Source organism: Argiope bruennichi, chromosome X2 (genome assembly GCF_947563725.1).
Source record: "Argiope bruennichi chromosome X2, qqArgBrue1.1, whole genome shotgun sequence".
NCBI classification, from domain to species: Eukaryota; Metazoa; Arthropoda; class Arachnida; order Araneae; family Araneidae; genus Argiope; species Argiope bruennichi.
Genome location: NC_079163.1, coordinates 104,437,121 through 104,460,659, shown reverse-complemented (window position 1 = coordinate 104,460,659; position 23,539 = coordinate 104,437,121). Strand labels below are relative to the sequence as shown.

Below are 23,539 nucleotides of genomic sequence, written 5' to 3'. Positions count from 1 at the left end.
TTGCAAATATATTCTTAGTTGATTTTAAAGCTGTATTCATCGTCTTCGTCTCTGTACTATTTCTTTAAAGAAATATTTCTCCGCCTTTAAAGAAATATTCTTTCTTTTCTTATCATTTTAATGTAGAAAAACTCTTGGCTAGCAGCCTGTATTTCAGTGTTTTTCATTTCGTTTATATCAGATGTTATTTAGTTTACAAAATATTTTTAGAAATGTTTCAAATTTTTTCGTTTTTAGTACTATTTTGTACGTTTTTTGTATTCATGTGTCATTTTACAAAAATGCATAGTACTCATCCTTAAAGTAGGGTATTATACGTTAACAATTGTAATTTTATATTTCTCATGAAATTTGATATCTGATATCGTTTTTTCTGATTATGGTAGCAATTTATCTTACACATTTTAGTGCAACAAAAAATTAAGGCAACCAGTATCTTTCATCGTCTTGTATTAAAAATTTTTTTGATGGAATTCTATTTTTAAAATGGTAAAAACTTTCAATAGTTCCCATTGATTTTTAATATCAATTTATAGAACATTTATAAGATAATAATGTTAGAAATTAAGCATCACATAATCTTTTTCCTTGTCCAAGACTCGTGGCATACCAGGATTTAGAAATATTTTCACTCAACAGCGTAAATATAAGATTTACTCTACTGTATTACTAAACTGGGTCAGTTTTGACAAGGTTGAAATCTATTTATTGATGTTGCCGTAGCATGATAGACACCAGAGTAATTTTTAAAGTATTCTTGAGGCACTTTAATTTTTTTAGTTTGAGACATCTTATCATTCTCGTATGAAGCTTAAAATTCTTTGATAACATTTCGGGTTTCTGTATTGCTTTACATATGTAAAAGAAAGGAAATGATCTTCATCTTATATATTGAAAACAGAACTTTTTAAAATTTGAAAGAAACATTTTTAAGTATAAAAATAAGATTTAAAAATATAAAATTAATGCCAACAAACCAACTCGAAAAGTTATCTCAGAATCACTCTGCTCGAGCTACATCATATATTTATTCACACATTTCTTCCACCTGCATTCTTGTTAACTGCCATAAAATAGTAAAGCGTAGCTGCTGCTTAGAAATAATAAATTTTTCGAATGCTAGCTGATGGGCTGATGTAAATTCTTTTTATACTGAGAATCTAATAATACTACATTCTAAAAAAATCGGCGTTTTTAAAAGTCAAATTTAAAATTAATTAGAATAACAATGAATTAAAAAATCATTTTTGGCAACATTATAAACTACAACAAACATTTTTTTCTTTTCAAAAGTTAATTTGTCCTTCTTCTGCAAGAACTTTAGATACAAAGTAAATAGAGATGTGTAAATGAATTATTGGGCCACTGAAGCTGTAAATAGCTGAAACATAGAAGGTAGCTGTCACTGGATTTCCTTTTAATATTACTTTAGTACGGTACTAGAGAACACAAGACAAATATTGACTTTCTTCAGGGAATGGACTCCAAGCTCCCTCTGAGATTGCTTACATTTATTAGCTGACCGCAGAAGCATTTAATGGTGTCTAGGGGTCCCAATGATCCGAGTCCCTGGACCATAATTTAAGGTCAAATGAGACATCTATGGGTCTTTCTATGCAGGGCCTCTGACAGAATGATTTTCAACATTCCTTACAATTCGGAATTTGTGCCTAATAAATTATCCTACCATAACCGTAAAAAAGCTTTCTTAAGATTTCAGAAAAAAGCATAAAATGTCTCAAAATATTTTCATTTAAACGTCAGTTCTTTCTTTAACATATATTTTAAATAAAGATAATTTATTTGAAAACCAAAATCCATTGAATGCTCTTATAATAACAAACTGGTTAATTGTTTAGGTATTGCATAAAAGGTAATTATAATATATATTTACATAAATCTTTAGAAAAAAGAAAAATAATTCATTTCTGAATAAAGATTAAAAAAATTTTTTACTCTGACATATGAAAACACATCTTTTCTCTTAATGAAAACCAAATAAAACTTAATTATTTGGAGTAATACACAATAAATTTAACGCTTTGACCTGAACATATTTTTAACTACTTATCACAAACATATTTTTAACAGTGCAAACTAATTTTTTAATATGTTTTGAAATTGATAAATTACTTTCATTGCATTCATTACATCAAAAGCGAAATTTGATTCATTTCAATGTCTTAAAAATTAATTTATTTTACAAGTTTTAATCAAACTCATGTCTTTTTTTTGCGAGAGTCTAAAGCTCAGATCCGAGTAGTGAAATATATTTTATTTTCTATTTAAAAGCTCTTTAGATGAAATTATTTTACTCTTTTTGAAAATTATTTTACTCTGTTTTTAAAAATTAGATATTTAATAAATTGCATTATGTATCGATTGTTTAATATCATGCTTTTTTCAGTAATAAAGTAAACCATTTATTAAAATTCATTCCCCAAATCCAAAACCTATGTATTTTGTTTAAAACATGCAATAATTCATCTTGAAATATTTTATAAAGTACCTCCATTTAAAGTAAAAACTTTTTATTGTTATACTTTTAACCCTAAAATTGTCCTTTTTATTAATGGATGAAATCGGATTTAAAATGGATGCATGTGAGAATTAAGGAAATCGTCTTGAGTTACATAATCAATTTAAAAAACTGAGGTAATATCAGTAGAAGTATTTATATATTTCAAAGATTTAGGAGATTGAAGCATTTTTGTCAATTTGTAAATGCTTGTTTATTAATGTATCAATAAGTAGAATTTTTTATTTATATATTTTTCGTCTTTTATTTATAATTCATTATTATAAATATTAATATATTTCGAAATTAATTTTTCTCAAATTCTCTATTAGATGGCGCCACTCATATGGAGCCGAAATTTAATTAAATAAATTTATTAAATTCTTAAAATACCAAAACAATGTATTTATAGTGACAAAATACAAGTATAGAAAATTTCAAAACACTAGCACAAGAAGTGGGCATAAAATCGATTGCAAAATTCAATCTTATAACCTTAAAGCAAGTCAATTTAAATAAAAGAGTGTAAAAAAAAAGTCTGAGAATAAATCGCCCATATTCTATGTCACTTCAAATTAAATCGCTGTTTCTTCACTAAGTAATTTGTCTATCCAATCAAAGATGTAAACACATGTGATTAAATGTAACAAATTGCACATAAAATACTTTTATGATCAAACAGCATTCCTCTTATCACACTTTAAACGAGGTTGCATTTTGAAATCTGTCTGGTTCATCTGTTTGGGTTACTGTATCAAATGCAATTCATTTCCACCTTACGCCATCACTCTACCTTGTAAAAATCGTCCAACGCAAATCTAATTAAGAGGAAAACGACATTGTATGTAGTGGTGAAAACAACTCAATTTACATTTTTTCGGTTTCTCTTAATACTGTTAGTTAAGAAAGACTCACGCATTCAAAATAAGTTCATTAACATATGTATGTCTTATCATACTGTTAAAGAACTGTTAAGGCTCACGTTAATGAGAAACATTTCACGAGATTGGGAAAGATGTTCTTGTTTTCTTAAGCACATGCAATGCGGCTAAGTGCATCTAAAAGGATTTAAGGATAAGATTTACTGTCGTCGCGTTGATATGGAATCAGGTCAGTGCAAAAATGTATGCGTGGAAACCGTCTCTCCATCTCATTACCTCGCAACTAGAGAATATTCAGTTTTAGCCTTTCTACTGGAAATGGCCACAATTTTGTGCAGATAGTTCTTTATCTAAATTCATCCGTAGCTTCCAAATTTTGGTAGATGAATAGCATAGGATATCTAGAGTAGACGCATGGAGAAAATAAGCTACCGTCTTTTCGATTCACTTTAACAAAATAGCAGAACATTAAGTATTTTATAGAGTTTTGCATAAAGGTATGTTTTGTGAGTTAGTAAAACAATTTCTTAAAAAGATTTTTGCTGTTGTTGTTATGGTATTTTAATGTAATATAAACTTTTTATTCCAATATTTTAATATAAATGAGAACATTCTGAAAAAATTCCACATTGTTCCTTAACATACATTTGCATATCCACAGTATTTTAGTGGGTGGTATAATGGTTTCGAATTCTGATAGTAAAAATGTTGCAAATTTTCTATAGATATTTCATCAAGAAAGAATATTGAATGGGTTCTACAAAAACTTAAAACTCCGATGTTATTAATGAATAAGAGAATTTTTTATGGCAAACAGTTAAATAAAAAAATTTCGGATGTGAAAGTGGGCTTAACATTCAAATTTACTTGATAAGATTTTACTTTATAACAGTTTGAAATTCTGAAATTTTTCGAATAATAATATTGTTTGTTAGAAAATTTAATAAAAATATTGTCATCAAGATTTATGGAAAGTTCTTTTATCATGATATGAAATTTGAATTTTCACATATTTCAGATAAAATTTCAATTAGTTTCGAAATTCTTTAAAAATTCTTTTGCATTTTAGACCGCTAAGACAGAAATGTTATACAAAATATTCCTTTTTCTATTAAAATTCAATAAAAATGCTTTGAAAAAAATTCTTTTATCACCATTAAAAAAGACGATAAAAATATATCAGCACAAAATTATATTACGTATCTTAAAATGCCAAAGTTAGTGGGTCTCTTTTTATTTTCTTACAGACTGACTTAATGAAAATATCGCTACCTTTCCAAAAATATATATATATGGTTTCAAAATATTTAGTTTTGGGAGGAATTAAGAAATATTTTTAAAAGCCATGTAATAAAATATATTAAAAAGAGAATAAAACAATCGCTAAGAAAAGATATTTTATATCTCGAAACGGGTCTTTGAAAAAAACTTATTCACTTTTTTCAAAATAATTTAAGTTCCGATGCCCCAAGCGATAGAATAAAATTTATTGCTGAAATCACCTTGAGAATATCATAAGAATTTCCTTCCATGTTAATGCAGTTATTGGCTATTTTAAATATCAAATATTTACTTAAATATCTTGGGGAATGAGTTCCGCATGGCAGACTGGTTATAAGCATATAAATCGAAATTCAAGATTATATTTGAGAAAATAAAGGAATTTTTAAACTTTCTTTCCTTCAAAGACGTTGAAAATAATTTATTAATATCTGAATATAATGCAGTAAAGAAAAAACAAAGTCATTATAAAATATATGTGTGTAGGGTGGGGGGTGGGAGGTTTGAATACAAAATGAGATGTAAGGCAGTTTTAATATTTGTGCCCTCTTATAAATTCAATTTCTGACAACAGAAACTAATAGCATATTTTTTTCATATGTGTATTTTTCCATATATATGTAAAATTCTTAATTGTTCCATGATAAATAATATTTTTAAACTCGAAGCATTGAGCCTGGAGTGCATCTTGAAATAATGAAAGAATATTCTTGAAAATTCTTTCTTCCATCCACATATTCATTAGCTACAATGTATATATATTTTATTTCTAATTTTAAATTTTCTTTATTTGAAGTCTCATATTTCATGTAATTTTCATGCAAAACACAGTTTTGCAAATGCAAATAAATATTGCAAGAAATGATTTGTGGTATTTTCCCTTTTTTTAATTTTTTATTCCAAACGATTTTTTATAAAATCAATGAAAGACGAAATGTTGATTATGGATCCTTTAATAAAGATGACAAAACAAATGAAGGTTGTATTGCATCATTGGTTGTATTGCTTCATTTAACATAGAAAATCCATTCGGCTAAGTTAAATTTTCTTCACGTGCAGCACAAATGTGAGTCATTATGACATCAAGAGGTATTTCAAGAGAGCATTTTTTTCCTTTAAAGCAGTTTAGGAGACAATACGATTTTTACCAGTCGTATTACCTCAAATCACGTGTGATTACAAAAAAATGCATCTTAATTATTTATCATGAATATATAATTTCATAGTGTTAACTACCAATTCGTTAAACGAGAGAAATACCAAAAAAGTGATAAATATCCTCTGAAATCTCCTCTGTTTTCCATAAATTTACCATTTTGTTAGAACTAGTGATTGCCATAGCATCCTTAAATATGTAGTTATTAATATATCTTTAAAATAAATGGTTTTAAAATGTAGCTCATCAATCATTTTAGTAAAAGAAAAATGCTAAACAAAAAAAAAATCCAACCTAATTACATCATTTTACGATTCATGCTAGTCTCCTGTTGAGGGATTTGAAAAGCATTGGAAGAATGATACATGATGGAAACATTTTCCTTGGATAGCAAAAATATGAACACAATGATTTAATGCTACATATTCATATTATTTTGCCATTTCAAATACGCATAGCTTTACATTTAATACTAACAAATAGTTAATGGAAATAATCCCAGAACGGAAAAAGATCTCCATTAAGTATGAAGTATGACTAAATAACAAAATAAAAAAAGATTTAGCTATTCATTCAGATTTGGAACACTTATTCTTGAAAAAGATCTCTGGCGCTGACACGAGTAAGCAAATATTATAAACAATCTCATCGTCCATTCTGTATTCCAAAACACAGGAACGAATTTTTTTAGTTATTTGACTTTTTTTATTATCCGTGGCCGTCTTTCAGTATTATCTACTCATATGAGTAGTATATTCTAGCTGACGTTGAAAGCAAAGAAAAAAGTCGTTTTTCCTTTGCCCCTTTATTCTAAGAAAAATATATTCTTGCAGCTGTTGTTACAGCACGAATGGGCGGCGTCCTTTTGACTGAACTTTCCCATTCACTACTTAACTGTCTTAAGTTACTGCCTAGAAAAGAAAAATATATCGCATTTTCTCTTATAAAAAAAGTTTTAAAAAAATCTTTTTTGGCTGCGATCTTCTAAAGTGGTCTTAAAAGTTGGGAATTTTACTCATTCTAACGGAATTATCTTCTTTCATTTTCTGATTTCTTAACGCTGTTAGGTTTGTTACACTTTTAGAAGATAGTCATTTGCATTTTCTTCTGAAGGTCACTGTCAGGCAATAAAATTCTTATCGGTACATAAAATTGGTCGTATAAATTGCAAAGATCCTCTTTTCTAGTGTTCTTGGTTTTAAGGCTGGTGGTTAAGAAAGTTTTCTTACTTTTGTTTTATTTTAAACATTACAGCTCTGATTTGGGGGAAATTTTAATTGCTTCCCTTTCTCAAAATAAAATATCTGCTTATTTTTTGCAAATTTATTTTTTTTCGGGCTGATTGATTACATATAAATTTTCATTAATGAATACTGATGTAAGTTTGTAAACATCTATAACTGATGTTCGAATTTTTATCAAGCAGCTTTTTTTGTTTAAAATTTAAACTAATTTTTATTTACTAATGGCCTTTAAATAATTGTAATTTTTTTATTTGTAATCTGAATACAATATCATCATGATATGTTACCTTTCTTTTCATTACAATGTTCAAATAGTTCCAGAATGTTTTAGATATATACCTAAAGAAAATGGTGGGTCGCAATGGCCTGTTGGTAACAATCCGTTTCCAAATTCGATACTCAATTCTACTAAAAATTCGTTGTATATGTTGGCCTGATGTGACGCTAAATCTAAGGTTCTCTCCAAACGCTCTCCAGGTGATGAGATATTCAAATTTGCAAAAGGCATTTTGGGTCTGGTGTAGTCCTAGTCTTATGAATGGGGCTTAAAATTGTGAGGTTTCCTCGTGTTGTTTTCAAATGGGAGGTTTATATAATAAAAGTTAAAAAGATTTTTAAAAAAATTATGCCTTTTCCTGCCGAATAAGTAATGTAAGTATCATGTGATCGACGAGTCAATGCAGGTTTCAACCAGTTCAAACAGCGGTCGCCGTATTCTCGAAATTACAGGCATTCAAAACTTCCTGTTAAGCGGTATGGCCACGAGATTGATGCTCCCTCACAATAAAGAGGCGATTCCCAAGTCCTTCCATATGTCATATTGTCAATCAAAACATTGCATTCTGAAACTTCCACAAGCACCTTTTCCCTCAAGTATCATTCCCCTGTGATATCTTCTTCTGATAATTGTTTAAGGGGCAACAACTACTGGATTCCGAAGGAATGCATTAACGAAGGCACTTCAGGGGCATTGACATTTTTGTACGAATGATGGCAAGAATTTTTAATTACACAGTATAGCTTCTTCGAAAAAAAACTTTGAATAAACAGGTTCTATCTTAATTCATTCCATTATAAAACAAGTTCCAGGACATTTTTAAAATATATGAAATTATTAAAAACTATTTTTATGGAAATATACATCTTTCAATTCGGAACATCAGATGACTCTATTAGTTAGATACGCTGGTGAAAGAAATACTTAGAGAATTAAATCGCCATTTCGTTATTTCTCGTTATATAGAGAGTAAATAAAATCAAAATACATTTATAATGATTTATGAGAAAATATTAAAATAATTTACATTTCAGACACAGTGTCTAAAAGGTAAAAATCTTGACTCGGATATGAACGGCGAATATATCGAATAGTAGAAAAGCGTAGCATTTTCTTCAGAAATAATTATGCGGCTCATTTTCAAAACTGAGTTGGTATCTCTTCAATACATGCAATATCATTTGTTGGGGTACAGTATCACGTGGATATTTATCTAATGATTATGAAATGATTATTCTACGAAATCTCACTTTTCTTTAAATGAGTTTGCGTTTTTTGGCCATTTTAATATGTTTCCTACTATGCCCAAGTCATCATGCCACAGAATTGATAAAAAAAAATTACCGAAAAATATTAAATAACAAGTTGCAATAAATTTATTTGTCCCTTATATTCATAGAAATCCAAATATTGGTAAATTAAGTTTTACTCATTGCATGGTTTGAAGATGACATGTTACTATTTCTCAATATTCTTGGTAAAAAATCACACTTAAAAAAAATTACCAAGTATGAATGAAGTATTTATCTTTCGTATTTTTTGGATTCCGTTTAAATTATAGAAAGATTTAAATAATTAAAATATTTAACATTTGAATGTCAGAGATGTAATTAAATGGATATGTTTTCTACAATATCGATATCAAACTTCAGGAAACTAAGTACAAAGGAATAAGTATAAGTATTATCACAATAGAATAATATATATAATATTGGCAGAAAACGATGAAACGATTGTTTGAGAATTAAAGAGACACGATTAAAAAAAAAACTATTCAAGTTAAATATTTTTAAAAAGATACGTAGAAAAATGGAACAAAGGTTTACAACGAAATTTTTTTTAATAATTAAGGACCAATAAAAAATAACAAGAAATAAAAAGAAACTAAGCACGGCGGTAACAGACTAAGTAGAAATGCAGTAGCCAGCATAACATACTATAAAAGATTAAAAACATCGTGTAGATGATAATCATCATATAGATAAGTGTTTTTTCGACACGCATGTCTCTAGTAACAAACTATCACAATTGATTAACCTTTCCGATGACCTAAATGAATGAATAATAGATTCTAAGAAAAATTCCGCCTCAATAAAAGAATTTGACGGTAAACATTTCCATTTTTTTCTTTTATCCACTTTTCCACTGTTACTTACTTGAAGTTAGAATAATCTATATGTTACGTATTATCTAGGCAACATAGACATATTGATTAATAAACATATTTGACTAAGCAAGTAGTAAAAAAAATAATTTGTTGGAAAAAAATCCATATTTTCATCCTTCCTTTTATTAAAAAACGTATTGAAAATAATATAATTTGATCTTAGAAGTTGAACTATTTGAATCAAGATAATACTATTACGGAAATCGCATCATTTATTTAATCAACAAATTGTTGAAAGATGGTAAATCAAGAGATGATATTTCATTGAATATCTTAATGTATTGCTCATTGCATTAAATATGTCGATAACGTTTTCTGCAAAAATAAAAACATCAACCAAAAACAAAATTGTTTACAGAACTAAAATAGTAGAAACACAGTCACAAACATCAAGACTGCAGAAGTTCACAAAAGTTAAGAAACGTCCTACAACGAAATTCCTTTTACGAATTAAGAGAACAATACAAAACAGTTGGAGATGTCAAGAATCCAGCAGCAATGATAACAGCCATTGCAGTAATACAGTAACGCAGCTTAACAAACTAAGACACAAAACAAAACAAAAAAGAGTTAAGTGTTTTTCCAACAATCATGTCCATAGTAACAAACTGTCACTATTGATGAACCCTCCTGTTAACCACAATCAGTGGATAATAGTTTCCAAGAGAAATACCACCTCTTTCAGAGTACTTGACGTGAAGCTTTCCCCATTTTTTTTTCTTTTATTCGCTTTTTCCCATAGTACTTATCGGAAGCTAGGACGGGCGATCGGTCATCTATTGTCAGGGCAACATAAGACGAATGACTTGGCTGGACAAGAGACAGTTTCTGAAGTTTCGTCGCGTTCTTCTCTTCCAAAACACATATACCATCTTCGCTTCATCTTGCTTTTATAGCACTTTTTGAAGTGTCTTCCCTCTCTTTCTTCTTTTTTTCCCCTTAATTCTGTTTTTACATATCTTTGAATTTCTTCTTTTTTTTCCTCTCTTTTCACTCCCAATGCTCGCAGAACAGGAAATATTCTCTAACACTTCTTCAGTAGGTTTCTTTCCTTTTGGTTATTTTTCTTTGGTCTGGCTTAAAATAAATTCTTTTGCATTTAAAATATCAAAAGCCATACATTTTATTTCCTCCTTTCCTGGCTTGGTGACGTACGCTTATTTCTTTTCAAAAAATATGCGAGTGTCGCAAGTAAGATTAGATATTCAGTTCATATTGTGTGGTGAGAAAGTCAGTTTAAAAAAGAATCGATAATGTTTTCTATTGGAGTCATGCATTCTAAAACTGAATTAACTTTCTGCAGACAAAATTACTGTTTCAGGCAGCGAATCCCTATAAAATCCACTGAACTCAACAATTTAGCTTTGTTCTTTTGTTGCTAGAAAACTGGTAATTCTGAATTATAAGTATATTGTATATACAGTAAGTCAGATATGCAAGTAAGATGCAATCACATAAGATGGGTAATATTGTCAGGATACCCTAAAAACAAACAGTTATGCCATTAAATAATTGAAATTGTTTGTTTGAATTTATCGTTTGAGCAGTTGTATTTGCAAAAGATTAATCTTTCAAGCAGAATGATTTTCTGTGAAGACATTTGTAACTTTCTTGGTTCTTCTATTATGTTTCAAAACTAAATTCCAGAATATTGGAGATTGTTGAATAAAAATTCATGGTCTTAAATATAAGCATTTAATTAATTCCCTCTTGTCTTTCTTTACGAATTTACTTCAACTTTCAAAGTCTTTCTTAAAATTAAATAGATGACCACAAACAAAACACTTCAAATTCTTTAAAAGGCTCCTTATTCATATAATGGATTCGTCATTAAAATCGTATTCATTTTCGTCGTATCGTTGCTAATCCCACTGAAACTCATTACTTAGCAATTTTTCATACAGGCTTAAACAAAGATTGGAAACTTCCCATTGGGAAGCTCGTTTGTCAAGCTTAGATACTAAATTCTATGAGTTTTCACAATTTTGCTGTTAAACCTCCAATTCTTAAGCCGTAATTGGATTATTTAAGTTGTCAACTGATTCTAGTAGTAAACGTGATCCATATAGGAAAGATTGACATATGCGGCTTGCAATAACATCTCATTATATTTGCAACCCAAGAGGAACTCATCTTGAAATCCATGCGTTCATCAAACCAAATAGTCGGAAAATTGCATATTCAATAAATACCAATCATTGATGCAAATTGAATTCGATTTAAAAAAATTTTGCATAAAAAAATCTTTGAAACTATTAAAATCGATTTCATAAAATATTTTACAGTGGTTGATTCACGGAAAATAATGAAATTAAATCAAAAAAGACGGTAAAAGATGGAATAAATAAAAATATTTTTCTCATTATATATTATATCATATATTAAAGAATATTAAAAGGATATTAAAAAAACATTCTTCAATTAGCGAGAATTTTAAATAGTTTCAAGATTCAAATTCTTGGCAAAAGTTGAATTTTTCATAAACCTCAGTTTTTTTTTAATTATTAAATTACGCTAAAATTCTGCTTTACATTTTTTTATAAAAAAATTTTAGAAAAGTTTTTTAGTAAAAAATGGAACTAATTTATTAATTGTTTCAAAGATAAATATTTTCTCATTTATAAATATCTCTTAGATTTTGTAAATAAATATCCATTATTAATTCCAGATCATACTAAATAGCATGTCTAAATATTAAAAAAAATTTCGTGAATTCTTTACTATTTTGATCTGCTAGCGCTCCGAAAAACCTACAGTTGCTTGTAGAGTAGCATGGCGGTAGTTTCAGCTTCAAAGTAGAAGTGTAAGTCATATCACTGACTCTCCGACCCGCCCAAAGGACCGCCGCTACACCAACACTGGTGCGAGCTGTGGTTAAATCCTAAGGACCATCACCGGTCACGGTAAAACCCTTCCCTTATAAAGTACGTCCCATCATCGATGGGAGGAGCCAGAACACCACCTTTTCGTGTACTCTTTAGGGTGGCAAGAACCAACCACCATGCCGGAAGCTTCTCATCTTCATTTCGAGATGCCCCCGCTGAGTTAAGTCGGATTATTGCGCTCTTCGTGATTGTGGGCAAATTATGTTCTTTAATTGTAATTGATTTTTATCATAAACAAATATGATTTTCTCACGTTCTTCTTTATGTACTGACGGTGACATTTCAGGCTCGATAAGTAGAGTTCAAGATGTTTAGTTCTTGACCTCCTGGCCAACAGGAAGGCCTTTTGATGATTGGATATATTACTTTTATTGATGGCACATGAGCGAGTGACTTTCAATGGAACTTGAAAAGGAACTCATATTTCATGAAGCTTATTTTGCAGAAATATTAAACATCATTATTGTGATTTTCTTCGTAAGATCCCTTTTTCAGGAAACTCTTTGTTACACGTTATTATCATAACTTGTTGCATACGGTTCATCTTGCAAGAAGCTCAGTACCAAACTTTATTATTGTGATTTCTTACATAAGGTCTATTTTCAAGAAAACGAATGTTAAACTATATTAATAATTTTGGAGACTATATAAATTAATCAGTTGTACTTCTTTTAATTGTAAGCTGCGCCCAAATGCATTTTTAAAAAAATGTATTTTTAATGCGTTTTTTTTAAAAATGGATATGACACTTTTTAATCTAAAATCGCTAAATTTCCAAACAACTTCTTTTTCAGTGTAAAGCCATTTATAACAGTGATAAATTAATTATTTTTAAAATTACACCCCATAGTACAAAATGCCCAACTACAGTTACATTATTTTCGCGATACTGACAGGCATTCAAAATGTCAAGAAATATCGTGGAGATACCATACAATATCTTGTGCTAATAGAGAAGTATTACCCGCTTCAGCACCTGTGAAGGGAAAAGTGGTACAGCGGGAGAAAGCATCGTGGAAAAACATTTATAACAATTACCACTTAATCTCAGGTAATTGATAATAGGTGTTGTAAACAACAGGGACGTAAAAAAGAGGTAATGCTGCATTTAGAATTAAATGTTCGAATTTAATCAAGAACATTATATTTAAGAACTCGCACTTTTCGGGAGGAAAAAACGAATTGAATATGTAGTTAATTTAACCTTTAAAGGTGTAAAACATGTGACAAAATGCATTGATTCTATGATCATACTTTATAGATCGTTGCTGACCAAGAATTAAGAAAAACTAAAGCTTTTCGAGTATTGTTATGTGAGAAAAAAAAAATACATTCATGCATCCACGCAAAGCAGATTTCCGGTCACTATGTTTATTCTGAAAGTGAGAGCTACTTGCGTTTTGCTCTGATAAGCCGCGTGTGATATTGTAACCATAGCAACGCTCATTTCCTGAATTCTGTCTTACCATCCGGAAAGGGATATATCCAACCGATCTTGGACCTTCCCAAAATTGATCTAAAAAAAAATAAAGAACAAAATCTACGAAGCTCCCTGCAGCTCTCATGTTTTTTCATTGGTCACAATATTTTTATGACCTGTGTTCGTCTTCAACAATCCCCTTTGTGTCCACTATTCGATTCATTGAACAAAGTACATTATTTATGTTGCTTACTTGATCGCTGGCCTCAGTTTTCAAATTATAGTGTTTTCGCTTTTGTATCGACGGAATTTTTTTTATAGTTTTGGGATATTTTTCATACATAAATGAAGGGTTATTACTCCTGAAGAATAGGTTTCTCTCTGCATCTGTAACTATGCTATCAGATATGGGGGGGGGAGATTATGATTTTTAAAAAAACTGCGTTGTTTAACATTCTTTTTTCATCGCTGACTCATAGCATTGAGAATTTAAGTTATATGATTCCAGCTTATATTTCTACAAAATTTTCTGTGGATGTACATTATGCATAAATAAAAGAACACTGACTGAAATAAATTTGATAAAAGCAGCTTTTAAAGTTATTGACTTTTTTAGTGCACTAAAAGAATAATTTTTTTAACTTAATCATTTTTTATCTATAAATTGATTCATAATTCATTATGATAAATATTAAGGAATCTTGAGATTATTTCACTAATTTATTACTAGCTGACACCACCGCATAGAATCAAAATGTAATTTAAATAATCGATCAACTCACAATTTTGTTCTGTAAATATTAATATAGTTTAATGTCAACCAGAATGCCTAAGTGTACAAAATTTGAAGGCTCTAGCACGTTGAGTGGAAAATCCATTACAAAATTCTTTGTTTACAGCCATAAAATAAATCAAGTTAAATGAATGCGTTTAAAAATCAAATTATTCTTCCGCTTTCTATGCTGTAAATTATTTTTTCACAATATAAATGAATAATTACAACATTCATCTATATATATATATATATATTCTACATTTATTATAAATAAAAATCGCGAAAAATTTAATTTGGAAGCTAATTTTTATACTCTTGATTTTTAAATGTATCATATAACTTTCAAAGTTTTTCCCTTGATTTTAATTTATCAATTTTACAAATTCAACATGGCAAAAAATCTTAATTTTTGATATTTCCACTGAAGGAATTTACTTAATTCATCAGGATATGAGGTGTAACAAAATTTAATAATGAATATATTAACAAATACTTTCAAAGAAAAAAAAATTTAAATGCTTGACTAAATCTTACAGATTTAAATTCAAATCCACTCTTTCTTAGACATAATTCCGCACTTGAATAAAAATGAAATTTAACTGAACTTGAATTATTATATCTTTCTCTGACAGAAATTTCCCATTAAATATCATGTAGTAAAAATGGGACCTAATACGTGATTTGAAAGAAGTCTGAACGCAAACGCAAATATAACAAATCTAATGTCAGAACCAAATGTATGATTAAGTGCAAGTAAAAAGATAGAAGAAACATAGTCTTGTTAATGTGAACATGATTAATCTAGAAACGAGTATCTAAATTAGAAAGTAAAAATTTTATTTGAAAATCACAAATAAAAGAATAACTCAGGAATGAAATTTAATTCGATTTTCATAATTAGCAAAGCACATAAATTGTTTTCTATTTTAAAATCAAACATTATTCTTTTTCTCCCTCATTTCTAAAAACTATAAGGCTTTTTAGATGTGATACGATATTAAGTCTTCTTCTGTGCAATAAATATCACAATGTTTTATATAAATATGGCAACCATTTGTAAGATGAGTCACTCTCGTTCATATGATAAATTATTTATAAGCAAAATACAATTGTTAAATCCTTATTTATAATTCTTTGCAAAGTGTTTTAAACCTTCCATTAAAAGATCGGTTAATTCTATTAAATAAAAGGTTGTTAAAATGAAACAGTGTATATGACGCGTTTCGGGTTAATCTTTATATTACAAGAAGAGAAACAAATATACATTTGAACAAGTTTCTCTGTATAAACTATTAATTTTAGAATCAATATTTAGAAATATTTCACTTTAAAGAAATAAACATATTGAATCCTAGTAAGAAATATTAGAAATAGGCGGAATAGGCCCAACGCGAAATTTTTTTTCGATACATTTTGAACTAAATTGAGAATTTTAAAAAGTATTAATCAAAAAACATACATTCTTTATAAGGAAAAGTTACGATTAAATATGCGAAATTAAGCAAATTAATTTTAATTAACTTTAAATGAATGAATAAAATAGGCTGACGTTTTCACAATTTTTAAAATTTTTATTAACAATATGTTTTTAAATAAAAGTAATGAGCTAATTTGATTTTTTTTTCTTGGATTTGCATTATTTACATATCTGTATTGTGCAATTGTGTTCTTCGAAGTAATGGAAAACAAAATGTTGTTGAAATTCAAATTGTGTAATGCATTTTCGTCTAATCCGATGAACTTCTAATTTTGAGAAAACTATCGTTGTTAAGATTAAAATTTACTTCCGGTGTTTACTGCATTTTGTCTGCTTGACCGAAAGTTTATTTATTTATTTATTTTTTCTTTCTGAAATCTTTTTTTTTTCCTAAAATCTCCATTAAAAATTTTTTATATTATCAAAAGAATGTCAAATCTCAGTAACAAGAAGTCGGAAAACAAATGACATAGAAGAAAAGAAGAAAATTAAAAAGAAATTAAGCTTCTAGTAAGAATTTCCACTTTTAAAATTACAATATTTATTAAAGGACAACATCGATGTTGATTCCATGTTTAACAAAATTTCAGAGTTTTTACATCTCTAATAAACCCTATTTGTTAGTAATACTAATATCAAAGTTATTATGATTGAAGATGATTATATATCATCAAAATAAAAATTATTTAAAATAACCTGCGCTTCTATTGTATATGAACTCCACCACAATCACATAAATATTCTGAATTTTAAATCGTGATTCTCTCATCTGAGGCATTATTTTATGTGATTCTCGTGACTGCCTTATTTTATTGCACAAAATATGCACTCTGAAAAGTGGCAAACAGTTCACTGCCACTGGAACAATATACCCATAATTTGCACTTTAACTGATGATGAATTGTGGGCATTTCAGTACCGAGTAATGCATCTTGATGAGTTTTGGGTCACGACTTCTGTAATATATGCGGATGTATATTTCAGCTGCAGTAATTGTATGCACGAATGAAACACAAAAGAAATTATCGTTCGATACTGTCTCGTATGCGCAAATTTCAGCTTAATAAATTTTACAGATTATTTCATGATGTATTTAACCATGCTGGGTGTTTTTCATTGTCACTGCTGTTTTAAGGCTAGAAATTAGCAACAAATTCGTCGATTTCAGAGTTTTTGTATAAAATTATTGGCTGTTTTTAATCGCTATTTATATACAAACGTTTCCGAATAAATTGAATTACTATTGCAAAAAAAGGAATTTTTATTTATTTGTATTTGCCTGATAACCTGATATTGTCAACTTCAAAATTGTATGGAATAATCGAAACACTATTGCAATATTGCCATTGCAACAGAGTTCATAAGCCGCAAGATATCTAATTTCCACATCGCCATCTTTATTTTACAAAAGCAGCTGTGTAAATCTGTATAGACAGCTGAAAGAAAAAGGAATGACAAATTTGAGATTGGATAATTTGATGTTGATGTCACCAAAGTAAAATCTCGATGTATCTAAATATTTGGATTACGAAAAGCTGGATCTAAAACGAATGCAGCAAGAGTAAGTAAGAATTTTTAAACTTAAAATGGCAGTAATTGTTAATTTTAATATATTAACACTTTTAACGAACAATATATAATAGACGATTATGTAAATAATTCGATAAATAAAATAATAATTATAATTCAAAAGGTTTCTTCATAATCTATCTAAAAAATTTTAATAAATAAGAAAGCCATTTTAATAAACCAACTGTACATAGCATTCTGAATACAACAAATGTACTAAAAAACTTCAAACTAATCAGACCCCTGCCGACTGACATCACATGTACTAAAACAAAAACGATGAATATAAAATATGGACATAATTAAATACTGAAGAAAAGTACAAACATAAACTCAATTCCTTAAAATTTCTATTTCTGATTTCGAACTATCCAATTTAATTAGAAATCGGAATAATACGTAATATTTTAATTTTATGTTGATAGGAAAAGATAAAAATTTGGATAATCGACAAATTCAAATTAAAAACGTTCCACTGAATTTGATTTTGAAATTTTAATTAATTTTTTAAAAGGTGAAATTTTTATTGAAATAAATGTGCATCATGATAAGAATTGTGTCATGACTTTTTGCATTGTATAGTATAGAATTAAATGCATTAAATTGTGATGAGCAATATGCATTGCAATTCTCGTTTAAACGTTTGAAACCAGATATAGATGCATTTGAATTTCGTACTCATGAACAACATGATTTTTTTAAGGAATATAATTAAATGACAGCTATACATATGCTTTTATTAATTTCTTGAACTAGAACACTTAATAAAGCTGTAGAATTAATGAGCAAATATGGCACCTTTACTAGAGATGGAATGCATATATTTTTCAATTTGAATTTATTAAATTGAGTGTCTCATTTTCAATCGTTTTAATGAGTTAATATTGTTAGAACATATAAGTAATTATTTTAAAAACCAATTTTCTTTACATTTAAGTAACTAAAAGAAAGTAAAACAACTCTTTGAATATATATTAAAAAATAAATTCAGGTTGTTTAGATAAAAATATAAAGAAAACTCATTTAAAAAGGGTTATCTGTCTTTCGAACGTTGTTAAGAATTAAATATCTGTTTTGAATTTAATTGTTACCAGTGTATGTATGTGTGTGTATGTCAGAATAATCAAACTCTTTTACAAGCATTAAACTACAAAAAATGTTTGTGAAATCTTTTTTCTAGTGTCATTTTATTATACAGGTGCAATTGCAGTCCACACTAGCTGTAAAAATGCTATAATTATTTTATTCATAGCTGTTAATGTGATCTCCAATATCAGTTAGTAATTTATTTGGAAATCGTCCAGTTGCTGTTACTAGTTTGGTTATGCCGTATCTTGCATATTATCAAAAATAGTAAGAAGTGTTATTGTATTTATTTAATATTAACCCGATACTCCTTCCCTGCAAATGTTTCCTATCATTCGGACTTTTTTCTATTATATTTAATTAATCAGCTTTTTCGTTGCTCCTGAAAAATTACCTTGTTGCTGCTGTTGCTTTAATAACATTTTAGATCAAGCACTAAATAGAATGAGATGTGTCTATATATGTACTGATATAATGCAGTAATTTCCAAGTTCTTTTTCTCTTGTATTTCCTTTCAATTGTATTTTTCTTCGTTAATCTTCTTCTACGTGGACGATTTCTACACAGTTTTAATCTGTCATCATTTGCCCTGTCAATAAACCACTCATTTTCTTAGTGAAGCATCAGAAGAAAGCAAAAATTTTCAGCTTAATTTTTTTAAGAAACAAATACCGCTTGACTATTTTCCCCATAAAGCCACTGATTATCCCCCACGAATTTTTTTCCCTACGCATTTTATTACTGATACATCGGTGCAAAAACTGAAATAAAATATAAGCAAAAAAGAAAAAAGGGGAAAAAAAGAAGAAAAAGAAAAGAATAGCATAAGTTAAATCGAAAAAAAAGAGAAATAATTTAAAAATAAAAACTTTAAAAAAATACTCTATATGGAAGCTTAACGAATTATTCTTTTTATTTCTGAATCTTTCAACAAATAAATTTTACTATGCAATTACTTTATCTAAGAATTGTTGTATTAAAGTAGTTTTTTATTGTTATTTTTGTTTGAATGCTTCATGCAAAGGATCTTTTATCTACTACACCCTGTCTAGTGCTACATTTTATTGCGGTATAAAGCGTACAAATTTTTTTTTAAAAGAAAAATCTAATGCATTAGCCATGCACTTAAGATTTTTTTTCCCCTTCATCCTTTCTTGATGTATGTGTGTGTTTTGCTTTACATCTCGTTTTCGAATGTCTGATAAAGTTGCAAGTTGAAAGATTTAATTGTAATTTATTTTTCTGCGTGGAAGGGGGATTTTTACACATTCGGAAATCCAGTTATGAGGATGTGTTTTATCATATAAGGCGTCACAAAATTATTTTTCTGCTATATTATCAATTTCTATATTTGCATTTATTGCATTATTATCTTACATTATAGCACTTGTTCTATGCTCCTAGTTAATGGAACAAATATAAATATTGACAGCAAAGATGAAATAAATTCTTAAATCATTTAAATATAGGAAAAAAGTTTCCCGCTAGATATTATCGCCAAAGGTATAGAAAATATAACATTCGGGGAAGCGGTGGTTATTGAAGATAAATCAAAGTTTCTATGGGTTTTTTTTTTTTCTCTCTGGATAGGAAACAGAAACTATGATTTATGTTTCACAAACGAATTTTGAGAAGCAAAAAAGAAATTTCTTAATATATAGCGCACATTTTTCTTTCGAATGAAAACTTCATTCGTTGATATGAAGGAAAAAAATCTCTAATATGGAAATACTTTCATGTAAAACAGTATCATTAGTAGCACTTATTAAATGGCTGAACCCATTTTGAAAATCAATAAATTAATACCAATTTCCCATTAACTCATTTTTATTCACCCTTAAATGAGTTTTGACTTCATGGTGCTAGGGTTCTTACTGGCCTGTGTAAACAATCCCATTTTTAAATAACTTTTCTTTTGAGAAATGTTTTTTAACTTTAAATGAAGCCTAAACCCAATCGTACCTCAGTATTTCCTGGATATTCTTTATTATTCATAATTTTAACTACAAGGAATTAACTATTCTTAATAATATTAAATTTTAATTTGCGCCTTTTTAATTCCACATTTCTCTTTTTGGGAAATGTACTTTATTATGTTATGTTCTTATTATGTTTAAATGTTCTTTATTAATGCTATTTTCTGAATATTCTTTATTAATAATAATCTAAAATAAAAGAAAAAAAACTGTTTCTCATAGAATTAATTCTGAATCTGAATCATTTTTAACTGAGCAGTCCTCTTTTGAGAAATGTCCTTTGTATAACAAATTTATTAGTATGAACATTAGTATTTCTTTAATGTTCTTTAATATTAATAATCTAAAATACTAAGAGTTAACTGTTCTTTGCAGTAATAAACTAACTTAATTTTCTCCTGTCTAAATAACCTTGCAAATTAAAATTTCAATTCAGCTTCATTAAAATAATATGAAGTAAGATTCCAAGGGACTTCACCGCTTCTACATCCAATGTTTGCAGCTAAAAATATTTTTAATTAGTTTGATTTAAAATTTTGTTTCTTGTCTTTTTAATATCTCAAATAAATATCAGCAGAAAATAAGTTATATCTGGATTGTGTTAAACAGTTTCAATAATAGTATTGTAGAAGAAAATTTTAAAAAGGAGATTACTGTTTGATTCTTTAGTTTATATAGTGATATTAATTACATAAAATAGTACTGAATAAAAGTTATCTCTCTTCAATTTTTATTGAAAACTATTCCACTCCATGCATTTTGCTGATTTGAAATGCCTATTAGATTACCACTACATCGCAGCTTAGTTTAGTTAAGTTAGTTTAGAGATTCGCACTGAAGTTACATTAAAATTACATTAGAACGGATCTTGCGATTTTACCGTGAAGGATTCCTGGTCATTGATAACACCAGTGTAAGGGCATTTTAAACTGGCGCATTTAACGTGCCCTATTCAGACATATATGGTAGATGGTTGATGAAGTCTGGTGCCGATCCTTCGACTTTGCCCACAGAACGCCATGATTCTTAACATAACACGAAGACAACTTGTTTACTATCTACTGTACATTAAAAAAAATTGAACCAATTCCTTCAGATGAAGTGATATGCTTTTTTATGTATAGCATAAAAGTGGTTGGTGGAGCTCAGTAATTTAGAACCTGATTGAAAAATCGCACTGTGCATTTTTTAAAATTTAAATATCAGTTATTTAAATTTCATCTAACAATCTAAAGACAACTTTTATTATGACAGAAACGCTGATGTATCTCATATAAAGAATTACCTGCTTCAACTCGCTCTGAATTGTATATGTTATTATCAAGTGAAGTATTCTGGCAGCTCTATTGATGTTCTGCCCATTTTCTAATCAGTTAATGTATCACAGGTTTTAATAGGTTCTTTGATGCAAGTGAGATACTATCATAAAACCTGAATTAGAAGTACTGTTATATGCCATTGATTAACAGATTTCTTAAGCTTTACATGTTTTTCGTTTCTGCTTCAAATTAATCACAAAAGATTATGAATTGGAATAATAAATTATTACTTTTGTCTCGCCAGTAACAAATACCAATTCCGAATGCGCCATTAATTCGAAATGATTCGAAAGAGATAAAATGTTATTGCATAACAGATCGATTATGGATAATTATTGGACAAATAAAAAGAGAGAAAAGAATGATAAGTCGCAAAACAAAGGTTTTTGCATATCGTTTAAAAATCATTCAGTTGTTATGTTCGTAAAGAATCCATTGATACTTAATTTGAAACAAGTTCCCATGAACAGCCAGTGGACCATTAAATACGCATTGTCATTAATAACGGAGTAATATTTTTAGATATATTCATGCAGAGCGATTTTTAAAGGATTAGTTGATTTAAAATCCCATCCTTTAAACATTTATTAGTCATAAATTAATGAAATAAAACTGTTTATCGCCTTCACGACATATATTTAAGAATATAGGACATAAAATCATATAAATACAAAAATAAATTATTAACCTTTAGGGCTGTGATCGTGAAACCTCATAATAAACCGCCGAAGGCTCGAAAACAATTATCTATCAAATTTTTTTCAGTTTGTATAAACAAAGAATTTTTAATAAACATATGTCTTTTTAAAGCATGTGTTTGAAGGTTACAGATTTTCTTTTTTTTTTAACTTTTTGTACTTCTTATTCTAAAATGATTTTTTTTTTATTTTTACTTTTTACACTCCTTTTTCTGAAGTGAATATTTTTATTATCACTTATTATTAGTTTTTTTTTTATTTATTTTGTTAATTATTTTTAAATTTTGAAGTCAAGATTGGGGTGATTGAGTTTAGTTACAATAGCATCTCCCGTTTTCAAGCAATGTGCAGGCTATTTTGGATCCCATCTCGTTATTTTGGTATATGGTCAGACGAATGAGGATGGCGTCTGACAAGGAACACTCCATTTTCCCAAGTTTCTACGCCACACTACCAGAAAATTTTTTTATCCTTGATGTAAGAAGTACATATAGTGGGCCCATATACTAGATAAATCTTATTTGGATCGAGTTTTGAACCTGTAACCATTCAGCCATAAAGTTAAGACCTTATCAAAAGGTCCAGGTGTAAGCAGATAAAAGCAAAAGAAACCAAGTTCTTAAATTAATTTTCCTTGTTATTGATCAAAATATCTATTCAAAATAACTAGATGAGGTTTTTCAATACTTTTATACGTCATTGTCTAATATATTGAATGGCATAAAATTATCTTTTTAAATATACAAACCTGTATATTGATTATTTGTTTTGCTTCAATCGAAATTCGCTGAATTTTACTCGTAGAGAAAG

At 28.5% G+C, this 23,539-nt stretch overlaps 1 protein-coding gene across 3 annotated transcripts in view; it reads left to right on the top strand.

Annotated features, from left to right (window-relative positions):
* Window positions 1-23,539, top strand: part of LOC129960471 (leucine-rich repeat-containing G-protein coupled receptor 5-like) — a 220,468-nt gene that overhangs the window by 145,107 nt on the left and 51,822 nt on the right. Inside the window, exon 1 of one of the 3 annotated variants that reach the window (XM_056073929.1) lies at window positions 17,579-17,642. The exons of the other annotated variants lie outside the window; for them this stretch is intronic. Coding sequence (XP_055929904.1) covers window positions 17,632-17,642 — 11 coding nt within the window. The 5' untranslated portion in view covers window positions 17,579-17,631. Of the gene's footprint in view, window positions 1-17,578; window positions 17,643-23,539 lie in introns of those variants that run through there. 3 annotated transcript variants of the gene reach the window in all.